The sequence below is a fragment of the Salmo salar genome, chromosome 05 (genome assembly GCF_965601325.2).
Source record: "Salmo salar chromosome 05, fSalSal1, whole genome shotgun sequence".
Classification (NCBI taxonomy): Eukaryota; Metazoa; Chordata; class Actinopteri; order Salmoniformes; family Salmonidae; genus Salmo; species Salmo salar.
Genome location: NC_138295.1, coordinates 78,762,646 through 78,785,032, shown reverse-complemented (window position 1 = coordinate 78,785,032; position 22,387 = coordinate 78,762,646). Strand labels below are relative to the sequence as shown.

The 22,387-nt window shown below is 45.2% G+C and overlaps 1 protein-coding gene across 2 annotated transcripts in view; it reads right to left on the bottom strand.

Annotated features, from left to right (window-relative positions):
- Nucleotides 1–21,781, bottom strand: part of LOC106576009 (ATP-dependent translocase ABCB1-like) — a 31,502-nt gene extending 9,721 nt beyond the window's left edge. The window contains exons 1-23 of one of the 2 annotated variants that reach the window (XM_082975613.1): nt 21,520–21,781; nt 20,975–21,044; nt 20,659–20,752; nt 19,218–19,374; nt 18,533–18,581; nt 15,019–15,210; nt 14,418–14,589; nt 14,156–14,280; nt 13,492–13,663; nt 12,343–12,456; nt 8,458–8,568; nt 8,239–8,364; nt 7,861–8,064; nt 7,133–7,303; nt 6,723–6,884; nt 6,375–6,551; nt 5,742–5,888; nt 5,474–5,578; nt 5,073–5,150; nt 2,126–2,209; nt 1,825–2,028; nt 1,546–1,646; nt 1,244–1,384 (exon numbers count right to left, since the gene is read on the bottom strand). In XM_082975613.1, coding sequence (XP_082831739.1) covers nt 1,244–1,384; nt 1,546–1,646; nt 1,825–2,028; nt 2,126–2,209; nt 5,073–5,150; nt 5,474–5,578; nt 5,742–5,888; nt 6,375–6,551; nt 6,723–6,884; nt 7,133–7,303; nt 7,861–8,064; nt 8,239–8,364; nt 8,458–8,568; nt 12,343–12,456; nt 13,492–13,663; nt 14,156–14,280; nt 14,418–14,589; nt 15,019–15,210; nt 18,533–18,581; nt 19,218–19,374; nt 20,659–20,752; nt 20,975–21,036 — 2,948 coding nt within the window. In that variant the 5' untranslated portion in view covers nt 21,037–21,044; nt 21,520–21,781. Of the gene's footprint in view, nt 1–1,243; nt 1,385–1,545; nt 1,647–1,824; nt 2,029–2,125; nt 2,210–5,072; nt 5,151–5,473; nt 5,579–5,741; nt 5,889–6,374; nt 6,552–6,722; nt 6,885–7,132; nt 7,304–7,860; nt 8,065–8,238; nt 8,365–8,457; nt 8,569–12,342; nt 12,457–13,491; nt 13,664–14,155; nt 14,281–14,417; nt 14,590–15,018; nt 15,211–18,532; nt 18,582–19,217; nt 19,375–20,658; nt 20,753–20,974; nt 21,045–21,519 lie in introns of those variants that run through there. The other variant, XM_045718988.2, reaches the window with a different exon arrangement.
- Nucleotides 21,782–22,387: the final 606 nt, after the last annotated feature.

Genomic DNA, 22,387 nt, shown 5'->3' with positions numbered 1-22,387 from the left:
AGCTGTATTGTACAATGTATACACACATCCTCCACTACTGTACCTGAGCTGTATTGTACAATGTATACACAAATCCTCCACTACTGTACCTGAGCTGTATTGTACAATGTATACACACATCCTCCACTACTGTACCTGAGCTGTATTGTACAATGTATACACACATCCTCCACTACTGTACCTGAGCTGTATTGTACAATGTATACACACATCCTCCACTACTGTACCTGAGCTGTATTGTACAATGTATACACACATCCTCCACTACTGTACCTGAGCTGTATTGTACAATGTATACACACATCCTCCACTACTGTACCTGAGCTGTATTGTACAATGTATACACACATCCTCCACTACTGTACCTGAGCTGTATTGTACAATGTATACACACATCCTCCACTACTGTACCTGAGCTGTATTGTACAATGTATACACACATCCTCCACTACTGTACCTGAGCTGTATTGTACAATGTATACACACGTCCTCCACTACTGTACCTGAGCTGTATTGTACAATGTACACACACATCCTCCACTACTGTACCTGAGCTGTATTGTACAATGTATACACAAATCCTCCACTACTGTACCTGAGCTGTATTGTACAATGTATACACACATCCTCCACTACTGTACCTGAGCTGTATTGTACAATGTATACACACATCCTCCACTACTGTACCTGAGCTGTATTGTACAATGTATACACACATCCTCTACTACTGTACCTGAGCTGTATTGTACAATGTATACACACGTCCTCCACTACTGTACCTGAGCTGTATTGTACAATGTATACACACATCCTCCACTACTGTACCTGAGCTGTATTGTACAATGTATACACACATCCTCCACTACTGTACCTGAGCTGTATTGTACAATGTATACACACGTCCTCCACTACTGTACCTGAGCTGTATTGTACAATGTATACACACATCGGTACACTACTGTACCTGAGCTGTATTGTACAATGTATACACACATCGGTACACTACTGTACCTGAGCTGTATTGTACAATGTATACACACATCGGTACACTACTGTACCTGAGCTGTATTGTACAATGTATACACACATCGGTACACTACTGTTCCACCCAGCATCCATATTAGGGAAGCAATTGAGTCGTTCCAACATGGCCTTATAGTGACATAGGAAAAGGCTATAAGGACAGTTGTGAACATGGACACATGACTGAAGTAACCCAATCAAAGGTAGCTGCTGTACTCACAGGAAGACATTTTCAAAGGTCATAATGCCTTCCTCTATGAGCCAGGCTCCGAAGCGGAAGCAACCTGCATAGGCAAAGTAGATCATGGCCTGAGAGAAGGAGAATGTGATGCCATACACATGGGCCTTCTTCTGAGAGTTCCTACAGAGGAAAAGCGAGAGGGGGGAGAGAGAGAGAGATTAAAGAGAGGGGTGATTACATAAACAAACGTAATATAGTACATTTACAAGACTGACACTGTTGACACATTAAAAACACAGGACTTTTTATCATGGAAATGACCAACTTTGTAGCACACGTACTTGTAAGGCACTATGAGGTTCTCCTGGTACAGAGACTCAAACTTCTGCTCTCTGGTGAGAGACGCTACCGTACGGATGTTCTCTATGGCCTCTGTGGCAATCTACACACACACACACACACACACACACACACACACACACACACACGCACACACACACACACACACACACACACACACACACACACACACACACTGGTTAGACTCGAGAGAAGAACGTGGCACATTTTGGGAGCTATGAAGAGAGTGAATAAGACTGTGTGTGTGAGTGGTTGTGTACCTTGCCAGCCTGTTCTAGCTCTTTCTTGTCTTTGACGGCGTGACCAGAGAGCATCTTCATCTGTATGCCTCCAGCTACAGCCATGACAGGTACCACACACAGGATGAGAAGAGTCAGCTGCCAGCCGTACACAAACGAGATGATCAGACTGGTGCCCAGGTTAGCCACGTTCTGGGCCAGAGTGGCCAAACGCACTCCTGTAGCCTGGAGAGGGAGGGAGGGAGGGTTAGTGTGTGTGTGTGTGTGTGTGTGTGTGTGTGTGTGTGTGTGTGTTGTGTGTTCATGTGTACTTACTACCTACCCCCTGTACTTGTGCTGCATCTGTAGCCAGTCTAGTGGTGAGAGCTCCAACACTGTTCTTGTGACTGTCATACCAGCCCAACTCCTACAGGAGGACGAAGAGAGTTACATGTTCAAATTGTCTCTGTAACCTATTTGAGCCTTTATAAACACTCCATAAGCCCTATAACCTCTATAAGCCTATAAACACTCTATAAGCCTAAATAAACAGTCGCACCTTTATTAAACACTATATAAGCCCATAAACACTCTATAAGCCTAAATAAACACTCTCACCTTTATTAAACACTCTATAAGCCTAAATAAACACTCTCACCTTAATTAAACACTCTATAGGCCTAAATAGACTGTCTCACCTTTATTAAACACTCTATAAGCCTAAATAAACACTCTCACCTTTATTAAACACTCTATAGGCCTAAATAAACTGTCTTACCTTTATTAAACACTCTATAAGCCTAAATAAACACCTTTATTTAACACTTTATAAGCCTAAATAAACACCTTTATTAAACACTATATAAGCCTAAATAAGCTGTCTCACCTTTATTAAACACCCTATAAGCCTAAATAAACACATTTATTAAACACCCTATAAGCCTAAATAAACTGTCTTGCCTTTATTAAACACTCTATAAGCCTAAATAAACACCTTTATTTAACACTTTATAAGCCTAAATAAACACCTTTATTAAACACTATATAAGCCTAAATAAGCTGTCTCACCTTTATTAAACACCCTATAAGCCTAAATAAACACATTTATTAAACACCCTATAAGCCTAAATAAACTGTCTTGCCTTTATTAAACACCCTATAAGCATAAATAAACTGTCTTGCCTTTATTAAACACCCTATAAGCATAAATAAACTGTCTTGCCTTTATTAAACACCCTATAAGCCTAAATAAACTGTCTTGCCTTTATTAAACACCCTATAAGCCTAAATAAACTGTCTTGCCTTTATTAAACACCCTATAAGCATAAATAAACTGTCTTGCCTTTATTAAACACCCTATAAGCATAAATAAACTGTCTTGCCTTTATTAAACACCCTATAAGCCTAAATAAACTGTCTTGCCTTTATTAAACACCCTATAAGCCTAAATAAACTGTCTTGCCTTTATTAAACACCCTATAAGCCTAAATAAACTGTCTTGCCTTTATTAAACACCCTATAAGCATAAATAAACTGTCTTGCCTTTATTAAACACCCTATAAGCATAAATAAACTGTCTTGCCTTTATTAAACACCCTATAAGCCTAAATAAACTGTCTTGCCTTTATTAAACACCCTATAAGCATAAATACACTGTCTTGCCTTTATTAAACACCCTATAAGCATAAATAAACTGTCTTGCCTTTATTAAACACCCTATAAGCATAAATAAACTGTCTTGCCTTTATTAAACAATCTATAAGCCTAAATAAACTGTCTTGCCTTTATTAAACACCCTATAAGCATAAATAAACTGTCTTGCCTTTATTAAACACCCTATAAGCATAAATACACTGTCTTGCCTTTATTAAACACCCTATAAGCCTAAATAAACTGTCTTGCCTTTATTAAACACCCTATAAGCATAAATACACTGTCTTGCCTTTATTAAACACCCTATAAGCATAAATAAACTGTCTTGCCTTTATTAAACACCCTATAAGCCTAAATAAACTGTCTTGCCTTTATTAAACACCCTATAAGCATAAATACACTGTCTTGCCTTTATTAAACAATCTATAAGCCTAAATACACTGTCTTGCCTTTATTAAACAATCTATAAGCCTAAATAAACTGTCTTGCCTTTATTAAACACCCTATAAGCATAAATAAACTGTCTTGCCTTTATTAAACACCCTATAAGCATAAATACACTGTCTTGCCTTTATTAAACACCCTATAAGCATAAATACACTGTCTTGCCTTTATTAAACACCCTATAAGTCTAATTAAACACCTTTATTAAACACCCTATAAGCATAAATACACTGTCTTGCCTTTATTAAACACCCTATAAGCATAAATACACTGTCTTGCCTTTATTAAACACCCTATAAGCCTAAATAAACTGTCTTGCCTTTATTAAACACCCTATAAGCCTAAATAAACTGTCTTGCCTTTATTAAACACCCTATAAGCCTAAATAAACTGTCTTGCCTTTATTAAACACCCTATAAGCATAAATAAACTGTCTTGCCTTTATTAAACACCCTATAAGCATAAATAAACTGTCTTGCCTTTATTAAACACCCTATAAGCATAAATACACTGTCTTGCCTTTATTAAACACCCTATAAGCATAAATACACTGTCTTGCCTTTATTAAACACCCTATAAGTCTAATTAAACACCTTTATTAAACACCCTATAAGCATAAATACACTGTCTTGCCTTTATTAAACACCCTATAAGCATAAATACACTGTCTTGCCTTTATTAAACACCCTATAAGCCTAAATAAACTGTCTTGCCTTTATTAAACACCCTATAAGCCTAAATAAACTGTCTTGCCTTTATTAAACACCCTATAAGCCTAAATAAACTGTCTTGCCTTTATTAAACACCCTATAAGCATAAATAAACTGTCTTGCCTTTATTAAACACCCTATAAGCATAAATAAACTGTCTTGCCTTTATTAAACACCCTATAAGCCTAAATAAACTGTCTTGCCTTTATTAAACACCCTATAAGCATAAATAAACTGTCTTGCCTTTATTAAACACCCTATAAGCCTAAATAAACTGTCTTGCCTTTATTAAACACCCTATAAGCCTAAATAAACTGTCTTGCCTTTATTAAACACCCTATAAGCCTAAATAAACTGTCTTGCCTTTATTAAACACCCTATAAGCATAAATAAACTGTCTTGCCTTTATTAAACACCCTATAAGCCTAAATACACTGTCTTGCCTTTATTAAACACCCTATAAGCCTAAATAAACTGTCTTGCCTGTCTCATCATGGCTTTAAAGGCCATCAGTCTCAGCTTCATGGTCAGAATCTCACCGGCCTTCCCAAAACAGAATCCCTGGAGAGAAGAATCAAATCAAATCAAATTGATTTGTCACATACACATGGTTAGCAGATGTTAATGCAAGTGTAGCGAAATGCTTGTGCTTCTAGTTCCGACCATGCAGTAATATCTAACAAGTAATATAACCTAACGATTCCACAACAACTACAACAACCACGTATCACAGTCATAGTAAGTCAAACTTCAAGATGCTGTCGATCAATAGAAATACATTAGGGACCACTGACCTGCTGTAGGATAGATACAAACCGAAGCCCCTCCCACATTCTGTCACTCATTCATCATATTATTTAGCATTAGGTGAGGTGTGTGCGTACCTGTAGGAACATGGTTATGAAGGAGACGACTCCAATGAAGGCGAACATGATAGAGTAGAACGAGGAGCGTTGTCTAACTAGTTCCTGGTCTTGCTCTGCAAACACCTGAAACATGACAACAACACAAACCTGATCATCTGAGGTGATGCTATTTGATGGAATATGACTAATTCGACTTACAGTAATGACGTGGGAGAAGATGAATAAACTGAAATAAATGAGTAAACGTAGAATGATGATATCTGGTATTAACTGATATTTAACATACAGCGACGATTTTAGAGAAGATGACAGCGAAGAGAGGTTGCATGCCCCCGTTGATAGTGGCACAGATCACACCAACCACCATATAGGGCCACTCAGGAAGGTTCAGCTTCAACACCTTCAGAAACGACACAGGAGGAATCTCCTCATCCTGGGGAGACAGAGAAGACAGAGAGAGAGAGGAAGGAGAGAGAAAGAGAGAGAGAAAGGAGAGAGAAGTGAGAGAGAAGACAGAGAGAGAAAGAGAGAAGACAGAGAGTGAGAGGAATGAGAGAGAAAGAGAGAGAGAAGATAGAGAAAGAAAGGAAGGAGAGAGAGAAGACAGAGAGAGAAAGGAAGGAGAGAGAAGAGAGAGAGAAAGAGAGAGAGAAAGGAAGGAGAGAGGAGAGAGAAAGGGAGAGAGAAAGAGAGAGAGAAAGGAAGGAGAGAGAGAAGAGAGAGAGAAAGAGAGAGAAAAGGAGAGAGAGAAGACAGAGAGAGAAAGAGAGAGAGAAAGGAAGGAGAGAGAGAAGAGAGAGAGAGATCATCAGAAACATTCCAAATGGTACACCAATTATGTCCCAGTGTGTCCACTACTGATCCTGGATTGAAATGGGAATATCCATTCTAGCTAGTACCTCTAGCTCCATAGCCTTACCTCTTCTTCCACCTCAGTCTTGTCCTTGTCTCCTTTCTCTGAGCCGATGAAGGACGATCCCTTGGTAGATGTCCTCCTGATGAGGGTGGTCTCTGAGAACGGCGTCACTGACGGACTCTTCCCCTCCAGAACCTGCTCCTCCACAGCCTCCTTGCCCTCCTCAGGACTCTTAAACGTCTGGAAGAACACAACAGAATAGAATATAGAGTAAAATGTGTGTATTTGTTTGTTATGTGGCGTGTGTGTGACACTGTTTTGATAACGCTGTTACCTAAATGGTGACGTAGATGCAAGATGTGTGAAGAGGGTGTGAGGAGGGTGTGAGGAGGGTGTGTGTGTGTGTGTTACCTGCATGGTGACCAGTGTGTGGTAGACTCCTTTTTTTTCCATCAGTTGGCTGTGTGTTCCCAGCTCTACGATCTCTCCCTTCTGGAAGCCTGCGATCACATCAGCATTACGGATAGTAGACAGACGATGGGCCACCACGATGGTAGTACGACCCTGTCTCACCTGGAGGGGGTGGGAGGGAAGGAGTGGGGGAGTGGGGGGGGGCATAGCAATGTTTAGTAGATGTTGATAAACTGGTGCAAAGGGTGTGTGTGTGTGTGCGTGTGTGCGTGCGTGCGTGCGTGCGTGCGTGCGTGCGTGCGTGCGTGTGTGTGTGTGTGTGTGTGTGTGTGTGTGTGTGTGTGTGTGTGTGTGTGTGTGTGTGTGTGTGTGCGTGCGTGCGTGCGTGTGTGTGTGTGTGTGTCCTCTACCTTGTCCAAAGCAGCCTGTACGATGGTCTCACTCTCGGCGTCGAGGGCTGAGGTAGCCTCATCCAACAAGAGGATCTTGGGGTTGCGTACGAGAGCGCGTGCGATAGCGATCCTCTGTTTCTGTCCTCCACTCATCTGGGTTCCTCTGTCTCCAACTAGAGTCTCAAACTTCTGCTCAACAGAAACAATATTATCAATATACTGTAATCAATCATTATCTAGCATTAGTTATAGTACTACCACTACCACACACACACACACACACACACACACACACACACACACACACACACACACACACACACGCACAGAGACACACACACAGACAGACAAACAGACACACACACAGAGACACACACACCACACTCACAGGCAGGCAGGCAGGCAGGCAGGCAGGCAGGCAGGCAGTTAGGCAGACAGACAGACAGACAGACAGACAGACAGACAGACAGACAGACAGACAGACAGACAGACCACACTCACAGACAGACAGACAGACAGACAGACAGACAGACAGACAGACAGACAGACAGACAGACAGACAGACAGACAGACAGACAGACCACACTCACAGACAGACAGACAGACAGACAGACAGACAGACAGACAGACAGACAGACAGACAGACAGACAGACAGACAGACAGACAGACAGACAGACAGACAGACAGACAGACAGACAGACAGACAGACAGACAGACAGACAGACAGACAGACAGAGTAACGTACATCAGGTAGTGTCATGATGAAGTCGTAGGCGTTGGCCTCCCTAGCAGCCTGTTCTATCTCCTGATGTGTGACGTCAGGTCGACCGTAGCGGATGTTCTCAGCGATGGTGGTAGCAAACAGGATGGGCTCCTGACTGACAACGCCAATCATCTCTCTCAGGAAGCGCACATTCAGGGAGCGCACGTCATGACCATCTACACACACCTACAGAACACAGAGGGCATAGTTACAGAACAGATACTGTGTGTGTGTGTGTGTGTGTGTGTGTGTGTGTGTGTGTGTGTGTGTGTGTGTGTGTGTGTGTGTGTGTGTGTGTGTGTGTGTGTGTGTGTGTGTGTGTGTGTGTGTGTGTGTGTGTGTGTTTTCCATGATACTCACTGATCCCTCTTGTGGATCATAGAACCGCTGCAGCAGCTGAACGGTGGTGCTTTTCCCACAGCCACTACTGCCTACCAGTGCTATGGTCTGGCCACTACGCACACTCAGAGACATTCCATTCAACACCTACAAAGAGACACACACAGAAACACACTGTTTAACATCTACAAACATCTACTGGACATCAACACACGCACACGTAAAGAAGGCAGCACATACTTTGACGTCGGGTCGTGAGGGGTAGGTGAAATGGATGTTGTTAAACTCTATGTTTCCTTTGATGACATCAGGCTTGTGGCCGTGGTCTGAGTAGCTGTTGATGTGGGGTTTCTGAACAGACAAACAACAACAGCAGTGAGACTTAGAACATAAACATTCAACTAATTACTGTACACATAAATGATACCATAAAATACTACAGGCGTATTATATTGCCGGTAAATATTTTTCAACCAATATGGTGCGTGAGAAGAGTATCCTGATTTATACAGCAGCATAAACACACACAGACACACAGAGGCCTGATTTATACAGCAGCATAAACACACACAGACACAGAGGCCTGGTTTATACAGCAGCATAAACACACACAGACACACAGAGCCCTGATTTATACAGCAGCATAAACACACACAGACACACAGAGGCCTGGTTTATACAGCAGCATAAACACACACAGACACAGAGGCCTGGTTTATACAGCAGCATAAACACACACAGACACAGAGGCCTGATTTATACAGCAGCATAAACACACACAGACACAGAGGCCTGGTTTATACAGCAGCATAAATACACACAGACACAGAGGCCTGGTTTATACAGCAGCATAAACACACACAGACACAGAGGCCTGATTTATACAGCAGCATAAACACACACAGACACAGAGGCCTGGTTTATACAGCAGCATAAACACACACAGACAGAGAGGCCTGATTTATACAGCAGCATAAACACACACAGACACAGAGGCCTGGTTTATACAGCAGCATAAACACACACAGACACAGAGGCCTGGTTTATACAGCAGCATAAACACACACAGACACAGAGGCCTGATTTATACAGCAGCATAAACACACACAGACACAGAGGCCTGGTTTATACAGCAGCATAAACACACACAGACAGAGAGGCCTGATTTATACAGCAGCATAAACACACACAGACACAGAGGCCTGGTTTATACAGTAGCATAAACACACACAGAAACACAGAGGCCTGATTTATACAGCAGCATAAACACACACAGACAGAGAGGCCTGATTTATACAGCAGCATAAACACACACAGACACAGAGGCCTGATTTATACAGCAGCATAAATACACACAGACACAGAGGCCTGGTTTATACAGCAGCATAAACATCCCCTTCTGAAGACTCCCTGTATTCCTGACTGCTCAGTGGGGAAAGATGTGTGTTATTCTACTGTGTGTTAAGCGCTCTACAGAGTCCAAAAAGTTTCCCCATTCACACCATAGACATTATATAAGTAGACAGCAATTCCAGCTGGAATTCAAGGCCCCATTCAGAGCAGCCTGCAGCTAAAATGGTGGGCCAAATCAGAAAGGATTGATTCTGGTGGGAGTGTGGTGATTGGTGATTGGGGACTGTGCTTTAGCCTCCTGCTCTCTACGCCCCTCTCTTTTAGTCCCCTCCCTCCACCCTCCTTCTTTCCATCAGACCTCCCTCCCTCTAAGAGTCCCCCGCCTCTCTCTCCCCTCTCTCTATGAGTCCCACGCCTCTCTCTCCCCTCTCTCTATGAGTCCCCCGCCTCTCTCTCCCCTCTCTCTATGAGTCCCCCGCCTCTCTCTCCTCTCTCTCTATGAGTCCCCCGCCTCTCTCTCCCCTCTCTCTATGAGTCCCCCGCCTCTCGCTCCCCTCTCTCTATGAGTCCCCCGCCTCTCGCTCCCCTCTCTCTATGAGTCCCCTGCCTCTCTCTCCCCTCTCTCTCTGAGTCCCCCGCCTCTCGCTCCCCTCTCTCTATGAGTCCCCTGCCTCTCTCTCCCCTCTCTCTCTGAGTCCCCCGCCTCTCTCTCCCCTCTCTCTCTGAGTCCCCCACCTCTCTCTCCCCTCTCTCTATGAGTCCCCCGCCTCTCTCCCCCCTCTCTCTATGAGTCCCCCACCTCTCTCTCCCCTCTCTCTCTGAGTCCCCCGCCTCTCTCTCCCCTCTCTCTATGAGTCCCCCGCCTCTCTCTCCCCTCTCTCTATGAGTCCCCCGCCTCTCTCTCCCCTCTCTCTATGAGTCCCCCACCTCTCTCTCTACGAGTCCCCCACCTCTCTCTCTCCCCTCTCTCTATGAGTCCCCCACCTCTCTCTCTACCCTCTCTCTGTAAGTCCCCCGCCTCTCTCTCCCCTCTTTCTATGAGTCCCCCGCCTCTCTCTCCCCTCTCTCTATGAGTCCCCCGCCTCTCTCTCCCCTCTCTCTATGAGTCCCCCGCCTCTCTCTCCCCTCTCTCTCTGAGTCCCACGCCTCTCTCTCCCCTCTCTCTATGAGTCCCCCGCCTCTCTCTCCCCTCTCTCTCTGAGTCCCCCACCTCTCTCTCTACCCTCTCTCTATGAGTCCCCTGCCTCTCTCTCCCCTCTCTCTCTGAGTCCCCCGCCTCTCTCTCCCCTCTCTCTATGAGTCCCCCGCCTCTCTCTCCCCTCTCTCTCTGAGTCCCCCACCTCTCTCTCTACCCTCTCTCTATGAGTCCCCTGCCTCTCTCTCCCCTCTCTCTCTGAGTCCCCCGCCTCTCTCTCCCCTCTCTCTATGAGTCCCCCGCCTCTCTCTCCCCTCCCGCTATGAGTCCCCCACCTCTCTCTCCCCTCCCTCTATGAGTCCCCTACCTCTCTCTCCCCTCTCTCTATGAGTCCCCCACCTCTCTCTCTCCCCTCTCTCTATGAGTCCCGCGCCTCTCTCTCCCCTCTTTCTATGAGTCCCCCGCCTCTCTCTCCCCTCTCTCTATGAGTCCCCCACCTCTCTCTCCCCTCTCTCTATGAGTCCCCCACCTCTCTCTCTACCCTCTCTCTGTGAGTCCCCCACCTCTCTCTCTCCCCTCTCTCTATGAGTCCCCCACCTCTCTCTCCCCTCTCTCTATGAGTCCCCCACCTCTCTCTCTACCCTCTCTCTGTGAGTCCCCCACCTCTCTCTCTCCCCTCTCTCTATGAGTCCCCCACCTCTCTCTCTACCCTCTCTCTGTAAGTCCCCCGCCTCTCTCTCCCCTCTTTCTATGAGTCCCCCGCCTCTCTCTCCCCTCTCTCTATGAGTCCCCCACCTCTCTCTCTACCCTCTCTCTGTAAGTCCCCCGCCTCTCTCTCCCCTCTTTCTATGAGTCCCCCGCCTCTCTCTCCCCTCTCTCTGTGAGTCCCCCACCTCTCTCTCCCCTCTCTCTATGAGTCCCCCACCTCTCTCTCTACCCTCTCTCTGTGAGTCCCCCACCTCTCTCTCTCCCCTCTCTCTATGAGTCCCCCACCTCTCTCTCTACCCTCTCTCTGTAAGTCCCCCGCCTCTCTCTCCCCTCTTTCTATGAGTCCCCCGCCTCTCTCTCCCCTCTCTCTATGAGTCCCCCACCTCTCTCTCTACCCTCTCTCTGTAAGTCCCCCGCCTCTCTCTCCCCTCTTTCTATGAGTCCCCCGCCTCTCTCTCCCCTCTCTCTATGAGTCCCCCACCACCTGTGTGTGTGTATTTGTTTGTGTGTGTTTGTGTGTGCGAGTGTGTGTGTGTGTGTGTGTGTGTGTGTGTGTGTGTGTGTGTGTGTGTGTGTGTGTGTGTGTGTGTGTGTGTGTGTGTGTGATTGGGGGGAGAGTTCAAAGAATGTAACTTTGATTTCTCTTGATAGTAAAAAGTTTGTTTTACAACACAATATTTTGATGGTCAGGGTATTCATATTCAACCACGTTCCTCAGTGTGTAAATACTGTATATAAGCATGTCTGTCTGACTGTGCGTTGTAAACTCAAGTCATCGTGAAACATTAACAATCGTGAACCATTCACAAACGCACAGTGAACTAAGAACAGTCCATTCTGCTATAACCACAGTGATGCTTAGCTCTGTGTTAACCCTGATCAGCCCAGAGTGTGTGTGTGTGTGTGTGAGGAGAGGGTGTGTGTCTCACGTTGTCGATGATGTTGTAGACTTTGTGTGCCGCTCCCCGGGCACTGGCAAAGGCCTGGACATTAGGAGAAGTCTGTCCCATGGCAAACGCCCCGATCAACACTGTGAAGAACACCTACAGGACACAAATTAACATCAGTGTGTGTGTGTGTGTGTGTGTGTGTGTGTGTGTGTGTGTGTGTGTGTGTGTGTGTGTGTGTGTGTGTGTGTGTGTGTGTGTGTGTGTGTTTAACTATAGTAAACAAACACAAATTTGACCAACTCAGGACATTCTGTTGGTCCCTACAAATTGTATTTCTAGTGGGGTTTAGGGTTAAGGTTAGAATTAGTGTTAAGGTGTAACGCCCTGGCCATAGAGAGGGATTTTTTGTTCTTTATTTTGGTTAGGCCAGGGTGTTACATTGGGTGGGCGTTCTATGTTCCTTTTTCTATTTTTGTATTTCTTTGTTTTGGGCCGAGTAGGGTTCCTAATCAGAGGCAGCTGTCTATCGTTGTCTCTGATTAGGAATCATACTTAGGCAGCCTGTTTTCCTTTGGGGTTTTGTGGGTAGTTGTTTCTGTTGTGTGGTTTGCACCGACAGAACTGTTGGCTTTCGGTTTCCCTGTTTGTTTTTTGAAGTGTATCATTAAAAATCAAGATGAACACTAACTCCGCTGCACCTTGGTCCCCTCTTCCAGACGATCGTTACATAAGGTTAGAATTAGGTTTAGGGTTTGGAGCTAGGGTTAATTCTAGGGTTTGGAGCTAGGATTAATTCTAGGGTTAGGAGCTAGGGTTAATTCTCGGGTTAGGAGCTAGGGTTAATTCTCGGGTTAGGAGCTAGGGTTAATTCTAGGGTTTGGAGCTAGGATTAATTCTAGGGTTAGGAGCTAGGGTTAATTCTAGGGTTAGGAGCTAGGGTTAATTCTAGGGTTAGGAGCTAGGGTTAATTCTAGGATTAGGAGCTAGGGTTAATTCTAGGTTTAGGAGCTAGGGTTAGGGTTAGAGTTAATGGGGGTTAGGGAAAATAAGATTTTGAATGAGACTGAATTGTGTATCCCCACTAGGTTAGTTATACAAGACTGTGTGTGTGTGTGTGTGTGTGTGTGTGTGTGTGTGTGTGTGTGTGTGTGTGTGTGTGTGTGTGTGTGTGTGTGTGTGTGTACTCACGGTGAGGACAGTTCCAATGGTGTATTCTCCAGATAGGATGAGTGTGCTGCCGTACCAGAAGGACAGAGCGTAGGACAAGTAGATCATCAGGAAGGTGAAGCCCATGGCGATGTTAGCAGAGATGGCTTTACGGATCCCCATGTTCTTAGCATCCTCCAGGTTTTTCTGGTACCTATGGTACAAAACAACACACACACACACACACACACACACACACACACACACACACACACACACACACAGAAACGCACACGCACAATAATTGAAAGAGAGCGAAAAACACAGAGAGACAGATGGAATGAGAGGGAAATACAGAGAGAGACAGAGGGAATGAGAGAGAGAGAGAGAGAGAGAGAGAGAGAGAGAGAGAGAGAGAGAGAGAGAGAGAGAGAGAGAGAGAGAGAGAGAGATGGTATACATATACAAACACACCACACTAATCCAATTATCCTCCTCACTGATGGTTTTACACAGAGTGTTGTGGACTGGTCTATCCACTTATAGAACAATAACAACTACTGACTCTGCTCAGGCTAATGGTCTTCACAGCAGCAACAAGTCCTTTAGGAACATTATCCTGGTGACCCGTCTGTTGCCTTAGTTACCGCTCCTTTAACGTTAGCAAAAAGTCTCCATTCTACCCCCCCCTCTCTCTCACACACACCTGGTTATCTCCTTCTGTTGTCCACCGAAGGCGAAGACTGTTCTGACAGAAGAGATCACCTCCTCAGCCACGGCTCCAGCTTTAGCATAAGCACTCTGCTCCAGGGATGTGAAGGACGTCAGTACCTAGAGACACACAACGGAGAAAGACAGTCAAGAGAGGTGTGTGTGTGTGTGCGTGTGTGTGTGTGTGTGTGTGTGTGTGTGTGTGTGTGTGTGTGTGTGTGTGTGTGTGTGTGTGTGTGTGTGTGTGTGAGGCCCACCTTGCTGAATATAAAAGCGGAGAAGCCCAGCACAGGGCTGACAGCCAGGATGACCAGGGTGAGCTTCCATCCTTTGCTGAAGCCGATGATGAAGGAAACGATGAAGGTGGTGAAGGACTGGATCAACATGCCCACCTTGTCACCTATCCCCTCGTTGATCTTATAGATGTCACTGTGGAGGGGAGGAAATACAGAATATAACATATACACATTCACACATACACACATACAACTAATACACACACGCAAACACACACATACACACACACACACACACTCATACACACACATACATACACACACACACATACACTCACACACACATACACTCACACATACACTCACACACACATACACTCACACACACACTCACATACACACTCACATACATTCACATTCACACACATACACGCAAACATACGTACATACACACACACACACACACACACATAAACACGCACACATACACACACACGCATGTGCACACTCCCCATATTTGATTGAACAGGGCTGTTTAAACCCTGAAGCTACATCCAGATGGTATCAATGTAAAAACACCTTCCCCTATAAACACCAATCCATTCCTATAGGAGCTCCTCACTCTGTTAGGCGTGTGTTCAGTTCTCCCGTCTCGTTGACGTCGAACCAGCCGATCTCCTGCTGCATGATGCAGTGGAAGAAGAGCTTCCTGAGGCGTTTGACCTGCCTGCCTGCCGCCAGGGTCCAGAAGGCCACCTGCATGTAGGCTGCTACCAACACCACCGCACCCATTATAGAGTAGTAGATAGCATGGCTGGAATACAGACATACAGCTGGTCAACACACACACATCCAGACAAAACCTTAATGATGGTTTGGAGATAATTGGGGCAAAGAGGTACATTTTAGAGAATAATGACTTTGTAAACATGACGGTGACACAGGGCATTAAGTGACTGTATGTGTGTTTACATTACACAGGTGAATCTATACGTATAAATCTATACAAAAGGCAGAGAGGTAAAGGTGATCTCTTGAATATGCCATTTGACAGTACAATTTATTTTATAGGGAAGTAGCTCCTTATCTGGGACCAGATCTTTAAATTCTGAGGCTCTGTATCCGTTCATATATCTGAAATATGTCAAATCGGTGTGTTTCAAGGTTCTGTGGTTCAAAATAAAAGAAGGTCCTGCACAATCCTACCCTATGACATCATTAATGTCACGCCTGCTCCCGCTCTCCCTGTCAGGCGCTCATTATGCGCAGCAGCGCTCATTGGACTCACCTGGACTCCTTCCCTTTGTTGATTGCCCTGTCTATAACTGTCTGCTTCCCCGTGTGTTCCCTGTGTCTGCATTAATGTCGTTGTGTGTTCCTGTCCAGACGCTGTCCTGTCCTGTTCCATGTTCGTGGTTAATTAAATGTTCACTCCCTGTACCTGCTTCTCGTCCCAGGCGTTGATCCTTACGATTAATATAATTAAAAGTAAAAACACAGTGATTTTCAAAACCTGCAACGGGTTTCAAGCCCGGGGGGAGTGCAATTGTCCTGCTACCCGCGTCACCGCTTCATCTCATTGTGTTTACTTTTAATGACAGAATTTTTAAAGATCTTTTACCTTAACTTTTTAACCACAGGACATAGAAACACTGTTTTCACATACAGTGCCTTTGGAAAGTATTCAGGCCCCTTGACTTTTTCCACATTTTGTTACTTTACAGCCTTATTCTAAAATGGGTTAAAAAAGCACATTCCTCAGAAATCTACACACAATACCCCATAATGACTAAGCTAAAACAGTTTTTTGGAAATTATTGCAAATGTATAAAAAATAAAATAAAATAAAAATACCATATTTACATAAGTATTCAGACCCTTTGCGATGAGACTTGAAATTGAGCTCAGGTGCATCCTGTTTCCATTGATGATCCTTGATGTTTCTACAACTTCATTGGAGTCCACCTGTGGTAAATTCAATTGATTGGACATGATTTGGAAAGGCACACACCTGTCTATATAAGGTCCCACAGTTGACAGTGCATGTCAGAGGAAAAACCAAGCCACGAGGTCAAAGGAATTGTCCGTAGAGCTCCGAGACAGGATTTTGTTGAGGCACAGATCTGGGGAAGGGTACCAAAACATTTCTGCAGCATTGAAGGTCCTCAAGAAGATGGTGGCCTCGATCATTCTTAAATGGAAGAAGTTTGGAAGCACGAAGACTCTTCCTAGAGCTGGACGCCTGGCCAAACTGAGCAATCGGGGGAGAAGGGCCTTGGTCAGGGAGGTGGTCACTCTGACAGAGCTCTAGAGTTCCTCTGTGGAGATGGGAGAACCTTTCAGAAGGACAACCATCTCTGCAGCACTCCACCAATCAGGCCTTTATGGTAGAGTGGCCAGACGGAAGCGACTCCTCAGTAAAAGGCACGACAGCCCACTTGCAGTTTGCCAAAAGGCACCTAAAGACTCTCAGACCATAAGAAACAAGATTCTCTGGTCTGTTTCCCTGCCTGGTATGGCAACTGCTCGGCCTCCGACCGCAAGGCCCTGTAGAGGGTAATGAGTACGGCCCAGTACATCACCGGGGCCAAGCTTCCTACCATCCAGGACCTCTTTTTAAAAGTTGCTGCAGGGGGTGCAGAGCTGTTGGCCAGGGTAGGGGTAGCCAGGTGGAAAGCATGGCCAGCCTTAGAAAATGCTTATTGAAATTATCGATTATCGTAGATTTATCGGTGGTGACAGTGTTTCCTAGCCTCAGTGCAGTGGGCAGCTGGGAGGAGGTGCTCTTATTCTCCATGGACTTTACAGTGTCCCAAAACTGTTTGAAATTAGTGCTACAGGATGCACATTTCTGTTAGAAAAAGCTAGCCTTAGCTTTCGTAAGTCCCAGTCTACACCAGGCGGTGTCAGAGGAAGGCCCTAAAAATTGTCAAAGACTCCAGCCACCCTAGTCATAGACTGTTCTCTCTGCTACTGCACGGCAAGCGGTACTGGAGCGCCAAGTCTATCTCCAAGAGGCTTCTAAACAGCTTCTACCACCAAGCCATAAGACTATAAGACTCCTGAACAGCTAATCAGATGGCAACCCAAACTATTTGCATTACCCCCTCCCCTCACTCTACGCTGCTGCTACTCTCTGTTATTATCTATGTATGGTCACTTTAATAACTCTACCTACATGTACATATTCAGCGTATGTGACAAATTAAATTTGATTTGATTTGATGTAACCAAGATTGAACTCTTTGGCCTGAATCCCAAGCGTCACGTCTGGAGGAAACCTGGCACCATCTCTACGGTGAAGCATGGTGGCGGCAGCATCATGCTGTGGGGATGTTTTTTCAGCAGCAGGGACTGGGAGACTAGTCAGGATTGAAGCAAAGATGACAGAGCAAATTACAGAGAGATCCTTGATGAAAACCTGCTCCAGAGCGCTCAGGACCTCAGACTGGGGCGAAGATTCCCCTTCCAACAGGACAACGACCCTAAGCACACAGCCAAGCCCGGACTTGAACCCGATCAAACGTCTCTGGAGAGACCTGAAAATAGCTGTGCAGCAACGCTCCTCATCCAACCTGACAGAGCTTTAGAGGATCTGCAGAGAAGAATGGGAGAAACTCCCCAAGCTTGTAACGTCATACCCAAGAAGACTTGAAGCTGTAATCATTTTCAAAGGGGCTTCAACAAAGTACTGAGTAAATGGTCTGAATACTTATGTGAATGTGATATTTCAGTTGAATTTTTTTTATAAATTAGCAAACATTTCTAAAAAACTGTTTTTTCTTTGTCATTATTGTGTGTAGACTGATGAGGGGGAAAAAACTATTTAATACATTTTAGAATAAGCCTGTAACGTAACAAAATGTGGAAAAAGTCAAGGGGTCTGAATACTTTCCGCATGTAGACACTGGTATGGTGCTGGAGATAATGAATAGGAGGTTGAAAGTGGTGAAATTGCCCTTTAACTATGCAGTTCACCCTGTCTAGGTTATGAAAATAGATTAAGTCCAAGTTCCCATGAGATAATGTGAGAATTTGCGGACTCACGGATACGGAGCCTCTGAAATAAATCCGGTCAAAGATCAGGAACTACTCCCTTCTTGGTAAACTGAAATATCATTGAGTCTTAGCCTCACCCCGTCATCTCCTCTCCCAGAGTGGTGTTGGAAACAGGGAACGTGATGTCTAGAGCAGGAAAAGATGTGACAGTTAGACAGTTAAAGGGCAATTCCAACACTTTTCAACCTCATGTTCAATATCTCCAACACCAAACCAGTGTCTATATATGAAAACAGCCTGTTTCTATGATCTGTGGTTAAAAATACAAGAAGAAAGGTCCTAAAAAAATTGTTATCTGTGACACAAAAACAGTGATTTTCAAAACCTGCAATGAGTTTCTAGCCAGAGGGTATCGCCCCGACACCCACTCATTTGGAACCGTTTATGAGCTTTTTGTGTCCAGGACATTTCTTTTTTCCACAATGTGTCATTTTCACATGTAGGCACTGGTATTGCGTTGGAGATGAAAATGAGGTTGAAAAGTGCTGGCGTTGTCCTTTAAGAGTGTATGAGTGTGTGTGTGTGTGTGTGTGTGTGTGTGTGTGTGTGTGTGTGTGTGTGTGTGTGTGTGTGTGTGTGTGTGTGTGTGTGTGTGTGTGTGTGTGTGTGTGTGTTTGCGTGCATGCTGTGTGTGTGTGTGTGTGTGTGCGTGCATGCTGTGTGTGTGTGTGTGTGTGTGTGTGTGTGTGTGTGTGTGTGTGTGTGTGTGTGTGTGTGTGTGTGTGTGTGTGTGTGTGTTTGTGTGTGTAGGGACTGACTCACTGGTGAAGTTATTCTGTGTCTGTATGGAGTCTCCTATGAAGCTGTCAGTCATGTCCCCAAAGACGATACACATGAGAGGGAGGACCGTTCCATTAACCATAGCCATGATGGTCCCCAGCACAATCATCCACCTGTCCCAACCATCAGCAAACCTGAACTATAGAGGCATGGGGGAAGAGGAGCGAGAGTGAGGGGCAGGGTGGGGATATGAGGAAAGTGAGAGATTGGGAAGGAGAGAGAAAGGGAGTGAGAAGGGGCAGGGGAGAGGGAAGGGGAGAAAGAATTAAAGAGGGGAAGGAAAGTGGAGAGGAAAAGGGACAGAGATGGACAGATGAGCAGAGAGAGAAAGAGAACATATGAAGGTAATGAATGCTCTGAGTCATTTTGTATGTAGAACTCCAGTATGTTTCTCCAGTGGTAGAGGCTCCTAACCAGAGGAAATTTAACCTTCTGCTATTCTGCTGGCCCAGAGGGGACCAGAGGAAACTCAACCTTCAGCTTCAGAGGAAATGCAACCTTCAGCTATTCTGCTGGCCCAGCAGGGGACCAGAGGAAATGCAACCTTCAGCTATTCTGCTGGCCCAGCAGGGGACCAGAGGAAATTCAACCTTCAGCTATTCTACTGGCCCAGCAGGGGACCAGAGGAAATTCAACCTTCAGCTATTCTGCTGGCCCAGGAGGGGACAAGAGGAAATGCAACCTTCAGCTATTCTGCTGGCCCAGCAGGGGACCAGAGGAAATTCAACCTTCAGCTATTCAACTGGCCCAGCGGGGACGGGCCCCGCACCAGGCCCAGCGGGGACCAGAGGTTCAACCTTCAGCTATTCTACAGGGGGGCCGGGCACCCGCACACGGCCCGGGACCAGAGGAAATTCAACCTTCAGCTATTCTACTGGCCCAGGAGGGGACCAGAGGAAATTCAAACTTCAGCTATTCTACAGGCCCAGCAGGGGACCAGAGGAAATTCAACCTTCAGCTATTCTATTGGCCCAGCAGGGGACCAGAGGAAATTCAACCTTCAGCTATTCTACAGGCCCAGCAGGGGACCAGAGGAAATTCAAATTTCAGCTATTCTATTGGCCCAGCAGGGGACCAGAGGAAATTCAACCTTCAGCTATTCTACTGGCCCAGCAGGGGACCAGAGGAAATTCAACCTTCAGCTATTCTATTGGCCCAGCAGGGGACCAGAGGAAACAGACCACTCCCCAACCCCCCCTATTTCCACATGATTACACGCATGCAAGCATGTTGCACGCACATGTTCACATGCAGGCACACAGTCACATGCACACACCTTCGCGCAACCACCCACCCATACACACAAACGCAAGCACGCACGCACGCACGCACGTACACACACACACACTCAGGGCCCTGATAATAAATAGTTTACAGCGTGTAAAGCTGGAGAAGTATGTGACAGTTTGTCTAGGCTACTCACCAGAGCTATGGCGCCAATCATCGGCATCTTTGGCTCTTTCTCCTTTTCTCCCTTTTTCTCTTCATCTTTATCCTCTCTAGAAGAGACAGAATATCTACAACATCATTTTATAAATCAATTTTATATAATAATCTTTAAACTTTAAAAACGGTAGATAAAGTTATTAAGTTATTGAGTTAGTTAACTCAGGAACTAGACCGTAATCCCAATGAAGGAATAATAACACAAATCGATATTATACTGACTATAGAAACAATTGTTGGCAAAATACAAACACCCAAAGACAACATTCTCAGCATAGCACCTAAATATTTACCCAATGCCTCCGTTTTGCTCAATCTTGACTTTGGCCAAGGCTATCTCGTCCTTCTTGCTCATGTCTGGGTCTTATGGCATGTAGGAAACATACAGACAGGTACAACCGTACAGGTGAGATCGCAAAGACGTATAACGGTAAGATATTTAAGCGTCCTCAAGAGTCTGGGGAAAGACAAACTTTGACACCTAGAATAAAGTATTTAAGGGGCTAACCCACAGGCTAAACTCATCATGGGCGTGCGTGCGAATTCATTGTTTAAACGATAACGAACTGGTTGCATGATACTGACTCCGGTTCATAACATCTTGACCACAGAACTAGAATGAGATTATATTTCTATGGGCTGGACTGGGTAGTGAATTAACACCCTCAATATGCCCCAGAAGTCTACTTCATATTTATTAAGCCTACTTTTGAAATAGTTTTGTGATATAGGCTATAGTCTAGACTTGTCTTGTAGGCTATTAGAAAAAGCAGTTGACATCACAAAGTGTAACGGTCGAGCACATTAGAAATACATAATGGTTGTTAGATAAACTCACCGCTTCTTTCCCGCCACCCCGCACAGGACCTCTCTCTTCCCTCGTTTCTATTTTTGACAATAGTTGGTCCACTATCGGTGCTTACCCCCCCCCAGCTCCGGTGCTGTCCTCTCTTTATCTACCTCTGTTTCGTTCTCACAATAGAGAAACGAGGCAGCAGCTCTTCTCTTATATCATAGTTACACCGGGGTGACATCATTTACTGCCGCGTGCCGCCCCTGCTCAAATCACACCTTCTGATGTCCATCAAACGTCTGTTTGTCCTTGACTTCGACGTCAGGAGCTGCTTTAAGGGAGGCGACAATGACCTATAGGGTTATGGCTGAGTGTGTGTCTGTGTAACTTACATTAGATACCGAACATGGCCATCTCATGTTGTCGCTATTTGAGTGACAACCACCGCTACTCTACAAAAGTGATATTATTTTTCTCTCACAACATCGTGAACCAGCAGTGGGCATCCATATAGCCATATAGCATCCATATGTCCAATCTCTTATAAAGAATGGAGAGCCTACCAGTTCAGCAAAATGAACATCTTATTGACTGTCTCATCTATTGACGTGCCTAGAACACAGAGTGAACAATGACTAGAAATGATCTAGGACTAGCCTATAGTAAAACTCCCGAGTGGCGCAGTAGTCAAAGGCACTGCATCTCAGTGCAAGGGGCGTCACTACAGTCCCTGGTTCGATTCCAGACTGTATCACATCTGACTGTGATTGGGAGTCCTATAGGGCAGTGCACAATTGGCCAAGCATCGTCTGGGTTTGGCCAGTGTAGGCAGGCATTGTAAATAAGAATATGTTCTTAAATGACATGCCTAGTTAAATAAAAAAAATGTTTGAGTTACTATCACACTCCAATG